At 45.5% G+C, this 18774-nt stretch overlaps 1 protein-coding gene across 1 annotated transcript in view; it reads left to right on the top strand.

The window, feature by feature from the left end:
- The window catches only part of BCAS3 (BCAS3, microtubule associated cell migration factor), a 316591-nt gene that overhangs the window by 285776 nt on the left and 12041 nt on the right, over window positions 1–18774 (top strand). Inside the window, exon 26 of the mRNA XM_017821512.1 lies at window positions 9357–9524. Coding sequence (XP_017677001.1) covers window positions 9357–9524 — 168 coding nt within the window. The remainder of the gene's footprint in view (window positions 1–9356; window positions 9525–18774) is intronic.

Genomic DNA, 18774 nt, shown 5'->3' with positions numbered 1-18774 from the left:
GGTGTCCCTGCCCATGGCAGGGGGGTGGAACAAGGTGGTCTGTAAGGTCCTTTCCAACCCAAACCCTTCCATAATTCTGTGTCTTGTGCTGCAGGCGATGGCAGGGGCTGGGTGTGACCATCCACGTGCTGGGCAGAGAGACCAGCAGGAAAAGTCACCCTGTGAGCTCTTCCCAAACACCCAGCGAGTGCCTGGTGTTTGCAAATGAGATTTATTTATCCCATGTACAAGTAGTTATTAGACAGTAGCTTGGAACTGGCGCTTACATTATCTCATAGTGAGGTAAGATAAATAAATTACAAGTTGGAGGCCCCGAGCTGGATTAGTGATGCACCTTAGGAAAATATTTTGGTTTCTGTTTATATGTCAGCTGGGTTGAGAAATGTTTCATCTGGGAAAGGTGATATGAGACCAGAGGAACTTTTGCTGCTATAATGCAAAAAATATTTCAGTTTCTCTCTTACCAAGTTGTCAGTGATGTAAAGGAAATTTCGTGTTTCCGGAGTGTCGATGCTCAGCTGCTTCCCCACAGATGCTCTGCTGTGAGCCTCTCTTGGCTGACAACAAGCTTTCTATTATCTCCCCTTGTTCCTGAACCTTTTTCTGGCTGCAAATTACTTATGAAGAAGAAATGACCCCCCCCTTCCTTTGCAGCAGGTTTAAAATCCAGTATCCCCAGCATTCAGCTGCAGATGAACTGTACCCACAATGAACTTGGCCTTTCCAAGCATTACACTCTCTGTTTCTATTACACAAGAAAGAGTCTCCTATTACAATTTGAGTGATATATTAGTACATAGCACGGTTCCAATGTTTTTTCAACACTTAAGTTTTTTTTTTTTTTTTAATTCAAATGAAACAATCAGAATTAAATTCCTTGGCTCGGGCAGTTACCACTAACTCCCAAGCAATATGACAAATCCACGCTTGTGTCTCAAAGTGTAACATAAGATCTTAGTTATCCCGAAAACCCCGATGAGTTGTCAGATCTTTCCTTACTTGTGGGTAAATATGAGCCTTTTATAATCCATTATGTGTCCTTTGTACATGTATATATATATATATCTGCATTTGCACATGCCACGAGATTGATAATAAGCAAGATAAATCTTGCTGTTTTCTTAAGGGAAGTAATGCATTATTCCAGTCCCTGCAGTGGAATTGGCATTTCTACCTCACTAAGGCAAGGTAGGCCTGCAAACCTCTTCCCAGGAGTTCAGAAATTACTTGGCATATAAACAAATAGGCAAATCAGGATCATTCTGTAGTGTCACAGAAATGCCAGATGTGTCCTTCCTGCATCTTGCCCCGCTCTCCCCACAGCATCCTAAAATCGCGGCTTTTCTTCAGCTGAGAAGTCAAACAAAATAAAGACTCCTCTAAAAAAGCCTCCGCTGAGATTTAATGGAATTCACTGCGTGTTTAAATTTCCTAGGCATTGTTGAAAATCTCAATAATCATCTTCTTGTAAGCTTAGCTAAGTCGTAGATCTTCAGAGAGTGGGAAATTTTACTAGGAGGGAAAAAAAGAAAAAAAAAAAACACGTTACTGGATTTTCTAATTTTAACCAGGACTGAGAATTGTAAGTATGTGAATACCACAAGAAAACATTTCCAACCTTGCAAAAACTAAGAAGTGCTGAAGATCTTTTGCGAATCCTTTTTTAATGAAATTTCCAGACCTGGAGGTTGAAAGAACATCAGGTGAAGTTTTTCTGCTGTGCAGAGTCGTACCTGGTGACTCACACCCACCCCGGCTCCTGCAGAGCCCTCTGTCCTTCAGGACACTCTGCTTTATGCCAGGATTAAATACAAAGAAATGTTAATCTCTAAGGGGGTTTGGGGCCGATTGTAGCATTCCTGATTTTTTCCAGGCTTTCTGATTCTTTAAAGCGTTAAAATATGCAGGAATCTTGCTGTTCAAGGGGACTGGGGAGGGGGAGGGAATTTCTTGGAAATTAATTTTATTACGGAGGGATATTTTGTTTTTAAAATCATAATAGCATCCACTTATACTGTAGTTTCCATCTCCTTTTTTGCTTTTAGACAGCTGGATAAATGGCATCCAGTATTGGAAAAATGCGCTCATCTGATTTTTCAGTGCGCTGTGCTCCTTAGGCTGGGGGTGAGTTGCACCTTCTCCGTGGGTGCCTGCAGCCCATGACAGCACCCACCTGTCCCCACCTGTGCCCCAGCCCCCACGTGACTCTTCAGAGCAAGATGACAAAGTCCTGTGCTTCTGGTGCTGCAAAACCACAGGGGCATCAATTCCCCCGTTGACACCGAACGCGCATTTTTTTGCGTTTTATCTTTTAAGTCCTGCTCTGGATGGATGTCACATCCTGCCTCCGGTTTTTAAGCCATCCAATCTCTGCCATGTCCTTTCACTAACCTCCATGCCTTGGGGAAGCCAGGAGCTCAGCAAGGGCCGGAGGAGCTCTTGGCAGTGCTCAAGGGGCTTGGGGGGGGCTTCGCTCAGCGTCGCGGTTGCGGGGCTCGGCGTGGTGTGGTGGCAGCTCTGGGGTGCCTGGTTTGGTGGCCAGGTGTGCTGCCAGCAGGAATCTGCACTTGGATGGCATCTAACAGAGTGGCTGGGAGCATTCAAGGCGAAGGCAGAGTTTAATAAATACACTTAATCATTTATGTTTTGACCTTAGCCCAGACTCGTCCTCAGACACAGAAAGCGGAGAGTTGGAACCGCACTCTGTCAAGGCTCCTTTGGCAAAGCAGGGCAGCCCTGCTCTGAGGAAAGGCAGATCCTTCAGAAAGGAGAGTAAAAGGTCAGCACTAATCCAAAAGGACAAGCAGTGTATGTCTGTGTGTATATTGGGTTTCACATATGAAATCCAGTCATGATAAATCTGATGGCTTTAGAAACATCTACTTTGATTAATGAAAACATAGTTCCCATAGACCACGGGTTTCATACTTCAAAGTTCCCCTGGATTTAGGACCTTAGGTTTTGCTTATTCATATAACATGCAGGAAACTATTTTTAAATGAATAAGAGAGTTTAAAAAAAGGAAAAAAAAAAAGGCAAATGTTTCAACATCGGTGGTACAGATAGGCTGGATAATAAGGAGCAAAATTAACAAACAACAGACATTTTATTATGCATTTTACAATAATGTTTACATTCTTTCCTCTATATTTGTTTTTCCTTGAAAAGATTTATGTATTTATAAAAATGTCTCGCTGCTCCAGCTCTGAAAATTGCAGCCTCGCTCGTGTTTGAAAGCCTTCAGGATGGCTGTGATCGCTGGCTATGCTCCTAATCATCCAAAATGCTCCTCCTGAGCCCCTGGTTAACCCCTTGTGCAGGAGGAGATGGAGTTTTTCAGGATGTGAGGAGGAGCAGGAGGGTGAGATGGTCCCTAAGGACCTGCTGAGCTTTCACCACGACATCACTGTGATCCTGAACATTGCCATCGTTGCCTTGGCCACTGTCCTGAGTCTGTGGCCGTGTGGGACATGGGCAGTGGTTGGGCAACTTCCTTCTGGACCATCCTTCATCCCACGGAGCTGCTGGGCACGGGGGCTCCCGAGGCAGCTCCCGGCAGCTGCATGTTTGCTCAGAGCTCCTTTAGAAACACTGACAGAGGAATAAACAGGGGTTTTGTTTACAAGCCTGGAGTGCTGGGGAGGGACGAGGAACCTCTCGGGCTCGCTCAGCCAGGAGTTCAAAGGGATTTGGAAGTGTTGGTTGCCTGTGGGACTGGGTACCCCGGCCGAAGGCTCCGTTAATGAAGTGCACTCACAGGATACAGGGCTGGTGAGTAATGTCCTGTTTATAACAGAACTGTGAGAGGTTCTGGAAAAAAAGAAACTCTGTGGGAGGGAAGATGACAGGGAATAGAGTCACTCCGAAGGCTGAAGCTCCTGCCATCGTTTCCAAAGGCAGTAATTAGCACTTACACCTTGGTGTAGCAGTGGTTCACAGGGATGAGCTGGAGCATTCTGTCCCACTTGAGCTGACCACAGGGGGCTGGGACTGCAGCATGGCAGCTGTGCATGGGTGGGGATCAGCAGCACGTGCCACATGGTCAGCAGCCAGATCTGGGGCAGGTCGGGGGGATGTTTCTTCCCCCACCCTCAAATGAGGCATTTGGGCAGATCCCCGTTGGAGCACTGAGAGCGGCCGCTTTGTGCCATTCCCCCTGGAGTCACAAAGTTATGGCATGGAAGGGAATTGGCAGGGCCTGTAGGAAAGTTCAACCCTTAATGTTTGAACGGGGTATGTTACAGTTTGACTCACTGCTTTGGGCAAGGGTTTCCATGTGCTGGTCCCTCACACACCCGTGGGGTTCCCGCTCCCGGCCAAGGTGTTTCTGGGCAGCTCCGTCCTGCCCCCGCTGTACTCACCAGCACGGCCAGTGCCAAGTGGGTTGGGACTTCCTTCAAAGCCCTCTCTTGCTTCTGAAGAGGCAGGAGAAGTGATGGGCGACCCCTCCTGTCCCTCCAAGCCCCCCTTGGTACCCCCCAGGTCCAACATCACACAGGGTCAACCCCCATCCCATTGATCAGGATGCATCTTCTATCAGTGAAAACTGGCAGGTCGTTCCCCCCCACCCCCGTTGACTCTGTTATTTTTGCTCACCCTGATGTTGCAATATGCGAGGTGAGGCTCAAAACTGTCAAGCTCTTTAATAGAACCATTACTGTATTTTTGGAGAACGTTCTCTGTTTGATTTACTGTTCCTTAGAAGACAGGAAATGGAGCTACTTGATTTCATATTTTAAACAAAGCCGTCCAGAGGTTTAATGAAAAAAATTTTCCCTGGCTTTCGAATTAAAGGGCTATGGTGAAAGATTTAGCTTAGCTATTTTGACTTAGAAAAATAACACACTAGAAGCATTAAAACATTTTGTAAAAATACTTTTTACTACTAAATTTTTTCAGAGGAGAAAATAAGTTTCTCTGGTTTTCTCGCTCTTGGTTGGTGGGGCTGGGAAATGAAAGGACATTTCCAAGGTTTAGGGTGAGGGTTTTTTTTAATTACTTCTGTAGAATTTATTTTGCTTTTATATTAAAAGCCTTGAAACAATTGCAATGCTAAATCCCGTGTGTCTAAGCAAGGTAATTTGGTGTGAGTAATAACAGAAGCCTTTGCCATTAATAAAATGCGAGAAACGTTAAGCAGAAAGGTGAGGACCTGATTCTGCTCCATTGGCAGTGGTGGGAGAAAAGGGAGACAAATATCCATGGAAGGGGAGAAGTGGGAGGTTGTTTTCAGGCAAAAATTAGAGTTGTAATTGGAAAATCCTGTGTGTGGAGCACAATTAGCTCGGAGTGTTTGGAGCAGTGTAAACTTAAACTGCAATTGCAAAACAAAGCACTTTTGACCCAGATGGTCAATCCAAGGGTCATTCTTGTTCCATTTGGGTTGATCTGGGGTTTTTTATTGGTAGTGCTGTGGGTCTGGGATGATGCTTGGACATCATACAAAGAAGGCTGGTGGTCTTTATTCCCACCCAGTTTCATCTCCAGTAAATAAGCAGAGAAGTGAGTGTTCTGCTGGCCTCAAAACACTGTGCAATAGGATGAAATATCGGCATAATTTTAAGTCAAGGGGATTTTTTTTTTCCAGTGATTTAATGAGGTTTCACCAGGATTTCACTAGTAATTGCTTGACTCAAATAATACCCAATTTGCTGGTTCTTGAGTTGTTTCTAAATGAATTGCTCCTTTTAGGTGGAACCTGTTCCCCTGCCAAAGCCGTATCCGGGCGGGGGACAGAGGGAAGTCTGGGCTTCACACGTCAGGGTCTGATATTGGTGGCTGTCAGTAGGGTTTCAGCGGTCTGTCAGTGGCAGCACAAGGCAAAGCCTGCCTTCTCTCAACCCTCAGTAATCCCTGGAATCAGCAGGAGCTTTCTCAGCCCCGCTGGTTCTGCAGGCACATTCCGGCGGCGGGGTTGGGGGATTTTGGGAGCGAGGACGCTCCACTGAGGTTTATTTGTAAACTTCTCGCTGGCCGGCGATGGGGAATTTGATCCGTTATCAAGTGAGATACTGGGATTGAAAAGGGGAGAGCGAGGCAGCCAGGGAGAGAGAGAGAGAGATTACAATTTAATAAATAGCAGAGATAGGGCGAGCTGCTATCAGTGTAAGTTTAATGCCATTAACCCGTGTGCCGTCGGGAACGATGCACGGAGGGCAAAGCACCCGCAGGCTCCTGGGAGCAACCAGCCCACTGCCGTGTCACACACACTCCACAGAAGAATTTTCCAAGGTGTAAAAATACCCAGGACTTAATTCTGCCTTGAAAAAATCATTTTACTCTGATACATGTGCTGTCTGCCGATGCAGTGGCAGGACAGACAGGAAGGTGTATGACAATTGGTCTTGTTTTTGCTGGAGCGGTTTTGTTTTACATCAGAGAGGGACAGAGCCAGGGATTTACAGTAGGAAAGGACCTGCCTGCTCAAACAAGGTCCCATTTTCTACCCCTACAGCCAGAATAACCTCAGTCACACTCTGCGTGTTCAGCTTTACCCAGAACACCTTTTATCGATGTGTGTATGGAAATAAGGAGGAATTTGTGGGTGCCACTGCAGCCCGGACCAGATGCTGGTGCACAGACCTCTCCTGTTACTCACAGGCAGGGCACTCACCCACGAGGTGCAGCAGTGGCTGCTGAATCACAGCTGGATGTCTGGACATGGATAGTATTGCCAGATGTGCACTGCTAACGTGGAAAAGGACTGAAAAGGGAAGAAAGATAAAACTAGAGCTTCCCCAGCCTTATAGGTTGTTGGGTTTTTTTTTACAAGAAAACTTTCAGTGCAGTTAATCCCTCTAACCTGCATTTGCATTAACACTTGCAACCTCACACGTTGCTGCTAAGAAGTTTTGGCAGCTCCTGGCCCTGATTGCAGAGGTAACACTGCACTTGTCTCCTTTGCTCTCACTCAAGTATCTCAGGAGCCAGAGCCCGGCGCTCCACGAAGTTTCTCCCTGTACACATAAGCAGGCATCTTGGCAGAGCTTCAAAAGCCATTTGCCTTATTATTCATGTGTCTGCTTATAGGAGCAGAAATGCTCCCATTTCTCACTTCAGGAATAAAGGCAGACACCAGGAAAGAGGAGATTTCTCATCTCTGGCACAACCCTGCAAACCTGTGGGAGCTCATCATCCCCCCACTGCTATCCTGGGGTTTGGGAAGCAGGTTTAAAAGCCCCCCCAGTGGCTCTCTGGGTATGTGAACAGGCCTGTCAAAAACAGCTGAAATCCGTGGAGTCTTGGAGTATGTGCAGAGTGGGAGTCTCAGGGTTGCATGAAACTGTAGAAGGATGGCTTGGGGGGAAAAAAGCTTCAAAAAAAGATCAAATTTTGCTTTTCCTCCTGCCTTTAGGAGAGCTGACATCATGAAAATGTTTCAGAGACTTAAACATCACCGGAATTACTTCGCCTCCTCACTGCATTTTCTCAAACAAGCTTCAAGAACCCTTGCTTTAAAACAAATTAGTAGACTGGAGCAACCTTATAAATCCAAAGACCCATTAAAAGTTGAAATATTTGGTCATTCCTCCTCTTGGTTTAAACTGGGATTCATCCAGAGTTCAAGTGCATGTATCACATAAGAGCCACGGTCCCATTTTGTAGAGGTCCATTTCAGTGTTGATGGTTTTCTAGTGCCAGGAATCCACTCTGCAGCCAGGCGAGGAGATAAATCAAAGTTTGTTGCGCGCCGATGAAATTCAGGAGCCAGGAGTCACCATTGCAGCCCATATAAATCCCTGAAATGCCAGCCCTGGTGCTTTTGTCCGTGCCATTAGAGTTCAAAATTATCTGCCCCTCTTTGCTGATGTATGGATTAACTGGCTGCCCGAGTGTTTACTAACGGTTATCACCCGGTACTTTGGACGTTATCAGAGGAAGGGACGCCTGCCGCGGGGCTTGGTCTCTCACCCTTTCTATTACCACCTGTCAGTGGCAGGGGGTGTGTTGTGAAGCTGTACAGTCACAGACTACAAGTGTAGATAGTTTCTGACGGCTGATCAAAGGGGAAAACCAAAGGCCTGATAACAAGGACGTGTTTCATGTACTTTTAACTTTGAGAAACATTGGCATTTGCATTTTTTCTCCCCCCTCCCCGCCCCCCCCAGTAGGCTGGCAGAAACCAGGCACAATAAACGCTGCATATTCAGTTACCTAATAGTGGAGTAAATGGTATGTGCTTGAAGCAACAAAGCATAACTGTAATCTTGTTCCAAGTGGGAATGATTTAAGTAAGCCTTCGCAGAAGACTTGCTGTATAATAAAGGAGAATCATTTTAATTTGTACTTTGAAGTGATCCTGAATTCGGAATCTAATCTTTGCATTCGGCAGAACATCATACCCTGCTGTGAATGAGGTAATAACTGCAAGTCAAGGGGTTATTTGAAGTGTCTTTTGTAGGTACGTGCGCTCCGTCACAAGAACCAGCATCTTCAGTAACGTGCTGCTGGTGAAAGAGTCTCTCTTGGAGCACGTTTGACCTAAAACTTCACCGGGCAGGAACAGAGAAAACCCACAGATACCCCAGACTGAGGGAAGGGCTCACTTTCTTCCCTCAGCAAACACACTTCAGACACGAGGCAGCTCTGCCACACTGTTGCAGTTCTCTGTTTTAAGTGCAAGAAAGGGGTTTGAGCTAAAATTTCTGCCTATTGGCAAAGACAAAATGACTTGACTGTTTCCACTGTGTGAGGTAGGAAGGGGGGAAAGGATCTCAGCAGCAGCCCAGTGAAAGACAAATCAACTTTAAAAGTAATTTCTTGTTGTCTAACATATACTTAAAAACATATGTATGTTTTTTAACATTGCATGTCATTCACATTTTGTTACTGTGCTGCTTTCATGACTCTCACTGCTGTGAGACCGGAATTGGGTCTGTATTTTTAATTTAACCTTTTTACTTAGAGTTGCTTGGTCAAAGCTGGTCAGTACTTAGGGCTCTATCTAATCCTGCCGTGCTGGTAACACCAAGACAAATCAACTTGAAAAATAATTTCTAGATGTCTAACATATACTTAAAAGTGCATTTTTTTTAACATTACACATCATTCACATTTGCATTATTATGCTGCTTTTGTGACTCTCGCTGGTGCGAGACCAGAAGTGGGTCTGTATTTTAATTTTATTTTAATTTCGTTTACAAGTGCTTGGTCTCGGCTGGTCAGTATTTAAGGCTCTGCTGTGCTGGTAGCACCAACACTCACAACCAAGTTGCCAAAATTACCTTTTCACCGCCTCCAGACGCGAAAAGGGGCTTTGTTCTTTCCCTCGTGATCCGCGCGGGAGGAGGTTGGTCCTGGCGTGTCCCAAGCGTGTCCCAAACGTGTCCCAAACATGTCCCGTTTGTCTGTTGAAGGTGCCTTCGACCGGAGCGTGACCTTGCTGGAGGTGTGCGGGAGCTGGCCCGAGAACTTCGGTCTGCGCCACATGTCCTCCATGGAGCACACGGAGGAGGGCCTGCGGGAGCGCCTGGCCGACGCGATGTGCGAATCCCCCAGCAGGGACATAGTGGGATCAGGAACAGGTACAAAGAAGAGGTGTGATCAGAGATCACGTACATCTCACCCAATGGTGATTTTTGTTTTTAATTTTTATTTATTTATTTATTTATTTTAAGTTTTGCTTTTCTTTTTCTCTGTGCATTCTCTCTCTCTCTCTCTCTCTGATTAACTTTTGGAGGGGGGGATATCTCAGTGCGAGCGAGGTCATTCATAGAAGGGAATTAGTGATACCTCCCATAAACACAGTCTGAGAAACCTTAAATAAGTTGAAGAAAAATACTGGCACGTGAAGCCCTTTATCATAAGGGCTCTCCTCCCTCTCCTGCCAGCTCAGGAGCACCCGAGTTTCTCTGCAGGTTGCTGCCCTTGCCCACCCTGCTCCAAACAATGTCATAATCACACATATCCTCATTTTGTGTCCTGAATAGAGCCGCTGGTTCTGTAATCCAAATTAATCCATCTTCATCAGTGTCCATTATATTGATAAATTATATCATCTGTTTAAGTAAATGGAATGGCACGTCAGAGATTATGCTGTCAGGAGGGGCCCCGTGGTAGGAGATGCTCAGAAATTAAAACGCAGCTATTGCGGTTTTATTGTCTCCATTAATTTTGACTTGTTCTAAAAAACACCTCTAGTAAAAACACCCAACAGTTATGGTGGCTCCTGACATCAGCTGCCAGCTCGCTTGTTGCTCTTCTGGCAGCTTGCCTGGGAAAGAAAAAGAGGAGGAACTCTGGCAGAAAGGTGTGGGAATGCCAACCCCTGGACCTTTCAGGAAGGCTGTGTAAGGCAGGAGTTGTCTCTTCCTTTTGCTTTTGCCCTCATGTGTTGCTGAGAGTCTTGTGCTGCTCTGAGCTCTTCCTGCTCCTCCAGAAGGCGCAGGGTCTCTCCCACCAGGGCTCCTCCCCTGCTTTGCAGGTGGGTCACCTTTGGGCACATACAGCAGGTACAAAAACTGCATCTGCCTCCCACAGTCTGCAGGAGGAGGATTCAGAGCAGAATTTAAGCCCTTTTAACCCAACTGGTCACCTTTCCAGCTGTCTCTCCTCTGATTTCCATCTTGGGAAAGATGAAGTCAAAGGATTTGGTTTAAGATTTGGTATTAACAGAAAGAGTTGGTTGAAGACTAAGTGTGGATCTCTTAGAGATCTGGTGCAAATCCTCACCAGCTTGTTGCCTTGGATGAGGCACTTCATGTGTCCATGACTCCAGAGCTCCATCACTGCAGTGAGGATAGAGCTGCCTCACGGTGCTGGTGTGGAGTTTAGTCAGCTCGTGTCTGTAAAGGGCTTGGAAGGTGGAAAAAACAGGCTGTGAAAATAGAGAAAGGCACATATTTCATCACTTACTGACCCACACTGTGATCAGTGTGAACTTTGGGAGGGTATCCACTGCTGATAACGGGTCAGCACCCCTCAGGCTGTGGATGGTAGGGGAAAGGTGAGGGGAATACCTTCTCTGAAAGCTGAAGCCTTCCAGACATGCCAAGCTAAGGTGACTGACTGCCCTGGAGACTTCACAGTATATTATATTGTAAACCAAGAACTTTGTCAGAGACAGAGCCCTGTATTTTCCTTCCATTTCCACCAAGCCCAGCTGATGGCAGTGAGAGCCAACTTCTCTGGCAAAGGCTGAGGCTCACAGCACTGCAGGTGTAAAGGCAGAAAGGAGCTGTTTGCAGGGATGCCATCACTGAGCTAAAATTCATCCAGAGAGATTTCTCCCTGCTTTTACTCCAGACACATAAATCTTCCTAATGAGAGCAAGGTGGGTGCCAACTCAGAGCAGCAAATGTACGTGGCAGTAATGAGTAACGTGAGCACTGACCCGGCTCACCCCATCCCACCACCCTCCTCCTGCTCTCATTAACACTCTGTGTTTTCCTGCCTGTCGTGGGATTCTCTCTACCACTAACATACTTTATTCTCAGGATCTGGGCATGTGGTGACTCAGAGCAGCAGAGAGAACCTGGTGATAAGGCAGTGAACTCCCGTGCCCTTTCCACTTCCATCCCCTGACAGCTCTTGAGCTGCTCCTCTTACCAGACAGACATAAAAAGTTCTCTCCTGCTCAGATGGTACCTGGAGAGCTGCACTTGCCGAGGGAGTCGACTGGCACTGGCTGCCAGCACCATTCCTCAGGCTGGGAGCACAGGGAAGGGCTCATCTGTCTGCTGCTTAATAAATGGGGGAAGATAAGTGTGGAGCTACATTACCCTGGCTTCAAAGAAGAGGCATCTTTGTTGCCTCGTAACAAGTAGGAGAGTTTTCACTTTCCCCAAAGCACTTACATTGTACCCAACCTCAGCTGAACTGGTTTAGCTTTGAAAACATGCAGTTTTCTTCCTTGGTTTCTCTGCTGCCCACTCCCTGCAGCAAAAGGACAGCAAAGAGTTCAGCAGAAAAGGACACACTGAAGGTTTGCTTGTTGGTAGTTGATTTTTATGTTGGCGCTGCTTCCAAAACCAGTGGTTATATTTCTGCATTGGACTCAGAATTGTGGAAGTTATAATCTTCCTTCTAATAATCCTAAAATGGCTTATTTTAACTTGCTTATGCCTTTATGTTGTGCATCCTGCAACCTCTATTTGTGCTCCTTGGATTCGCTTCAGTCCTTAAATAGATTTTGCAGAGATTTAGCAAAACGTGCAAAGTCTTACTCGAGCTGCAACACGAATTAATGAACATTTCTAACTCGGAATGTTGAGATATGGAGCACATGCAGTGCACAGGTCCACTGTGTGGACAAAAAATGGGCAGTAGGGTGGACAGTGAGACTTTGTCAAGTGCTCAACTGGCCCTGACATGCACTTAATGGCAAGAGATAAATAGATTCTTTTAATGCCTTAACTGTTAGGGCATAGCTGACACGTAGATTTATTTAGTAATCAGGGCTGATGTGCTGCAGGAGTGAGGAGGAAGCATGTGCTCGTGGTGCACAGACATAAGGGGGGGTAGATACTCACAGGGTCTTTGATACCTGCCCCCTTGCACTGCAGAGCAGGAATGGCAACACTAACCCTGGGTCCTGGCTACTGGCAGAGGCAGAAATGACCCAAAGATTGGTCATTCCAGAAACATCAAACTGGAGAATGCTAAAAACATAAGGGATAATCTGGCATTTGCAGGGAAGGGGAATTAGATGGGTCTTTCCCACCTCCAACTCCAGCTGGTTGCCAAGGGCTGTTGGACAGTGGATGGGAGAAGAACCAGGTCTGGAAAATGACCCCCCAAAAATCTCCTTTCCTCGTGACCTAAATGATAACTCCAGTCATCCAGCTAGTTGACTTGATTGGGAAACCAGCTTTTCTCCTTGTTATCCAATTATCCAGACGACCCATGTCTATCTTAAGTGGAGTCTGCTGTACATAAGCTGTCAGCCCAGATACACATTTAATTCCAAAGAGGGCGTAAATTGGCAAAGATGCAAAAAGATGTTTTTGCTGTTTCTGTCAAACTCTCACTGAAAAAAAAAAAAAATTAGGTCTACTCCCAAATGTTAGTGGTCAGTGCCCTCTTTTGCTTGCAAAGCTTTGTTTTCAAGCAGCTACAATATTTACATTTGCAGTGCAGTTTCTGAGTGTGTGCTGGAACTTCACAGTGCATTCCCAAAAAAAAAAAAAAAAAGATTTATGTGATTTATGAAACTGTGCTTTCAGGAGACAAATATCTCTGACAGCATTCCACTTCAGCTGGACATGCAGAAATTGCCAGCCCAGGCTAGAAATCTTTCCCTCCAAAAATACAATTTAGTAATCAGTAAATCCTCTGATTCACCTATTCCTTCAGCAAGTACATTTTTCAAGCTTTCAAATGTATTTTGGTGATTTCTAGGCTTAATATTTAAAATTAGTCTATCATAGGGGGACCAAGCCATTACAGTCAGAGCAACAGGATGGTTTTTTTTTTTTTTAAATATATATTTCTTCCAAAACTCCTGCAAAACTCCAAGCCCGTGGGAAGCCCCGTGGCACAGCGGTGAGTTGCACCTCTGGCCCTCGGAGGAAACCATCTGGATTCCTTCCAAACGTCATGAACAAACTCATAATGCGATGAAGGAAGCTCATATGTTGAAGCAAACTCTTTAACCTGATTAATGGGATGTAAGTAAGTGGAGCTAATTAGACGTGCTGTTAGGGAATAGCCCGTAGGAAACCCGGGATCGGTGTTCCGGGCAGTTGGGATCCTGGTCCTCGGCCAAAGCCGTGTGGTTACACCAGCCTGAGCCTAACTCGGGTCTGGACACCTCTGAGATTTGCAGGGGGATGATTTTGAGATCTTTCTGTGGAGTGTGGGGCTTGGAGAGGTGAAGTCACGCATTTCCTGGTGTGCCTGGATGAGGTGGGAAGCGGAGGGAGGAGAGCGAGCCAGTGACTCCTGTGCAAGGAACATCCTTGGGGATTTTTTCCAAAGATACCTGTGGTCACAAGCTCTGTTCAAAGATCAGCAGCCACCTGAGCATAGATGTATCTGTACATTTAATTTCAGGAATAGGATTAGCCCTTTATAGAGTAAGAGCTTCCATTGGTACCTTCCCCTCTCTCTGTCTCTCCCTCCTTTCATTCTTTCCTTCCTCTTCCTTTTAATTTACCTAAGACAGTTTTCCCCTTCTCTCTCCTCAGCTGGTCCTAATCCTAACTCAGACATGGGCTGTAGGAACACAGGAACACAGAGCAGTGGATTTTCCCTCTGCGGAGCATTTCTGCCAAGAGATTTCTGCACAGGTTCAGTGCAAAACCAGCTCGGGCAGCAAACCCACTGGTGGATCAAATAACATCCATGCTAAAAGCAGCCTTTGAGCTTTCAGAATATTCATCCCAGGGTCAGAGATTAAATTACCCCCTCAAATAAGTTGAAGAGCTCAGTGCAGTTCTTCCTGCAAAAGGTTTATTTGGATGGGCCTCGTTTGAAAGGAAGGAAAATTCTGGCTCTTTAGGAGCCACAACTTTTGAAGTGCTGGGCAAGAGGAGCATTGGCCTTGCACACATTTTGGGACATGGAGCACTTCAGCCTGGGCTTCTTGCTCTCTCCTGCCCAAGGGTGTCCCTGAGCAGTCCCATCCCACAGCCCTTCCAGGGCTAACAGGAGCATTTTTCATTTCCCTGCAATTTCCCAGGTCTCCAAATCCATCTTGCCACCGGCCCTGGGAGTTTTTAGTGGAAGTTCTTCCAGGTCATACATTATTTCAGGGGGAGGGGGATGTCAATGCTGATGCCATGAATGTTTCTGGTGTGAATTTAAGTTCATTGAAGCCACAAGACAACTCTGACTTTTCTGCCATTTGATAACAAGTTGCTTATTATCAGTTGTGGTGTGGGGAGATTCCTTTTCTTTTTCTTCTTATTAAATCAAGGCATTTTTTTTAAGAAATATTTTATTTTTGATACAGACACAGCCGGTGAAGTAGCAGTAAAAAACATCACCACAAAGAGGCACATGGCTTTGAAATGTTTTGGTATGTAACACAACTGTATTGTTATCAGGTCTTAACTTTTGCACAAAGAGTATTTTTTTTTCCTTGTTCTAAAAAGCAAACCCTCTCTCAGCTTTCCAAGGGCTACACATACCTAACGTGGCCGTAGGGGGACAAACCCAAAAAAAAAAAATATCAAAGTGTCTCAAGTCATTTCACAAATAACATTGTTCTGTTTCTCTCCTTAAACGAACAAGAGTTTCTTTGATTTATTTTTTTTTTTAAGTCAAATTTAGGATTCTGCTGTTCAGAGCAGAGAGGTCACAAGGCCCTAATGTATTTAGCATTGACTGCCCTCTCTTGTAGTGCGTCTATTAGTCAGTAATTTGATTTGTACCTATTCATTTGCAGTCCCTGCAGGAGCTCTGAGCTGGCCCCAAGTATAATTGGTGCTGTCTCTATTTTTACATCATTAGATTAGCCCCGACTCCTGGCCACTTGTTGTCTGCGCTTGTCTGTCCATTTATACAACCTAATGTAACACAAAATTCATTACTGATCACATTACTTTCAACTCTGAAGCCAGCTTTGTGATAAACATTTTGTTAACCCTTTCCTGCCAGCGCACAGACCTGGGGGATAAATGCACTTTTCCCTTTGCAGAAAAATCGATATCATAATAAAACAAAGTGCAGTCACATTTCTGGATTTGTCATTCCTCCCGGAGAGAGAAATGGGGAGGAACATATAGGAGATGACTAAATGGTGTCTGCATCCAGGCATCCACACTGCTCTGGATGGAATGAGCTCAGCAGTGTCCTTTCTACTGGAATATAAAGAAGTGACACGAGATAGGGCCAGCACTCAATTTAAAACTTAATTCCTTACTCATTGTTCTGCAAGTGTTTTAGCTCTTCTGGTCAGGCTGTAATCAGGTTATGACATTATTGGAACTGGACATTTTCCTTCCAGTGCTTTGTCTCAAAGTGGTGAGCAGAGACACAGTTCCCTTTCTCCTTAGAGATTTGTTATTGTTGTTGGGGTTTGTTTTGGTTTGCTTTGGGTTGTTGTTTTTCCTCCTAATGATGAAGCAAATTAACTGCAATACTCCAGAATTTCACAGGAAAATTTAAAGCTCTGTCCTGTCTCGCTTGGCTTTGCTCACATTTGACTGTCTGTTGAGTCCCTCCTAAAGCATTAAGCTGTTTGCATCCCTGAGGCTTCTGCTGTTAATTCCAGGGGGAACAAGAGGAGAGCCATGGTAGGTATTCCCACAGGGAATTCCCAGCTCCACATGCAGCATCCTGCCCATGAGGTGATGCCTGCTAATCCAAAGAAATATATTTGGGTGCATGCAGAAGCTGTTGATTTTTTAACAAGTTTTCTAAATTCATGTTCTGTTTGCACAGCTTGGCTTGGAAATCTGTTATTTTGAGTTTTCTAAATATTTAGAAATGTTTCTCAGTGTTTATTAAATCTTCCCTTTAAAAGTCTGAGGCCTGAAGTCTGCCCCACACCGAGTGGTCCCACACTGAGCAGGGGGCAGGAGACTACAGGGTTTTTCCATCTCTAATCTCTATAATTACCTTGTCATTCCTTTTAGGATTCTTTGCATGGTATTTTTATGTAGAATACGACTTATGGCAAGCATATCTCTCTTAGTAAGTACAAGAGCCCTCGTCTCCCAGCATTTGAACCAGAACTGGTATTTTTACAGCTGTTTTGTGAGCCAAAACTTGTTGCAGCTGCTGAGGTGGTGGCAGAATAAAGACAAGACAGTTCCCGTCCCTCCTCCCGAGCCCAGCAGCCCCAGAGAGCTGTTTGGTATTTGCTGATTTTTGGGGTGTGCAGCACAGGCCATCACAAAGCTCTCATAAACTATGCATTGCCCTCTCCGGGGGAGATGGGAGAGGAGGCTGTGGAATGGAAACCCATTTGTGCAATAAATTGTTAAGCAGTCAAACTGTTAAATGAACACTTATTAGGGAGGTAGGACGAAGCATGAGTCACCAAACAGCAAAACACACATTAACACAGCAAAACCCCCAGCAGTAAATGGAAGGTCAAGAGCCAAAGCAATGCAAATGTTCCGGTGTGAGCCAACCCTCTGGCCCTGCAGCCTCCAGTGCTCTCAGCCCCTCTCCCACAGCAGGATCCAAACCTCCTGCTTTGGCAACAGCAGGCACAGGTCCTTTGGTGAGCCCCCAAAGTGCCACCTCTGCCCTCTCCAGGTCCTTCTCCCACCCCTCTGGATGCTGTGTCGTTTCCTGTTGTGCTGCAGTTTGCAGCCCTGCCCTCACCTTTCATCACCCCTTTCTCTGGCAGAAGATCAGGCAAATAATAACCTGATTTTTGCCTTGCTATCCATGGTGGAGTCTGAAAATATCAGGCCTTGGCTGATGGTGGTGTTGGCTGTCTGATGCTTGTAGGGTGTCTTAGGGGATGTGGTCAGGCAGAAGGAGAGAGGGATGGGGGAAAAGGAGAAACAAACCCAAAGGGGATTTTGGCTGGGGGAGGATCTTACTGATCAGTGGGGAAGGAGACTCCCTGGAGCATCCCTGTGGGACCAGGTCCAGTGGCTGCCCCCGGAGGAAGCAGGGTTGTGGCCAGGTCCCTGGCAATGCTGGGAATGCTTAGTTCTCCTTGAAGTATATATCCTAATTTGTGGTATGAAAAGATTAGCTTCCCTTCCATTCCTAGCCTGCTGTCTCCCCACCATGGATAATACATAAAACAGTAGACTTTTATTCATTAACATTTATGGGAAAATGTTAATATTAAACTGTAAGTGAAAAGCCCCATCTTATTGAATTCTTCTGCTGTGTTATTGGGAGCCTAATTTCATTTTGCATTTAAATAAAAACCAGATGACGTTCAGGACGGTCAGGGAAGCATTCTGTAAGTGAGAATTTATCTTACAATCTGGGTAAACAATGTCTCATCATTTAACAGTTATTATAAATAATGGCTTTTTAAGCACTTTGCTGGGAGTTCATATTGGCTCCACACGGGTTGCACTGAGGGAGAGAGAATTTCAGTGACATCTTCCAGGCATCCGGTGAGGAGGAATCATATCCTGAGCTCACTTCTCAAGCTGCAGCAGTTTTCATCCTCCTCTGGTTATTATTGCTCAATATTGTGTGACCAGAAATGCTAAGAGAAAGAAAAAAAAATGACAAATTGTTTGGAAGCATTTTGGAAATGAATAAACTATCTATGCTGCTGCCCCCACAAAAGGGGAAGGTGCTTTGGGGCCCTGCAGAGGTTCATGCAGGTGGTTGAACCTCCAAAGGGACATTCTTCCTGTAAAAATGGGGCTGTGTAAAAGTTGTACCTTCACAGAGAACGAAAAGGATGTTGAGGCAAAACATAAAGACAAAAAGATCCTAAACCAGCTGCTTTTTCTTTGTGTTTCTGGTGATGCCCTGTGAAATGACATCAGTGATAGTTTCATGCTTGAGAATGTGTGAGCTAAGTTAGAAAAAAGAGTAAAAACTGCTAAAAAATGTAAATAGCTTTTCCCCCACTCCTGTTGCTTCTATTCTGTCTTTAGTTCCTGTCTCTTCAGGTGAGGTGATGGTGCTTTGGTGCTCTCTGGCTTTGCTCCTTGTTCCTCAGACATCACAACCTTGGAGATTCCTCCAAGGCATTTCCCACCACGGGCAGGGAGCAGCTTCCCCACAGTCTGTCCTGCATCCTGAGGAGGAAGGAATTAGTTTTCCATGCAGACAGAAGCAGGTGGTGAGGGGATGAATTTTAGAAGCAACTATCCACTGTTGTGAAAAGACACCAAATTTGAGAGGGCCTGATGTGGCTGGTGGTGTCACCTCTGGACACTCCACTGTAATATGGCTGTT

Source organism: Lepidothrix coronata, unplaced genomic scaffold, assembly GCF_001604755.1.
Source record: "Lepidothrix coronata isolate B3197 unplaced genomic scaffold, Lepidothrix_coronata-1.0 Scaffold91, whole genome shotgun sequence".
In the NCBI taxonomy this organism is placed as follows: Eukaryota; Metazoa; Chordata; class Aves; order Passeriformes; family Pipridae; genus Lepidothrix; species Lepidothrix coronata.
This window is presented reverse-complemented; position numbering and strand designations above follow the sequence as displayed.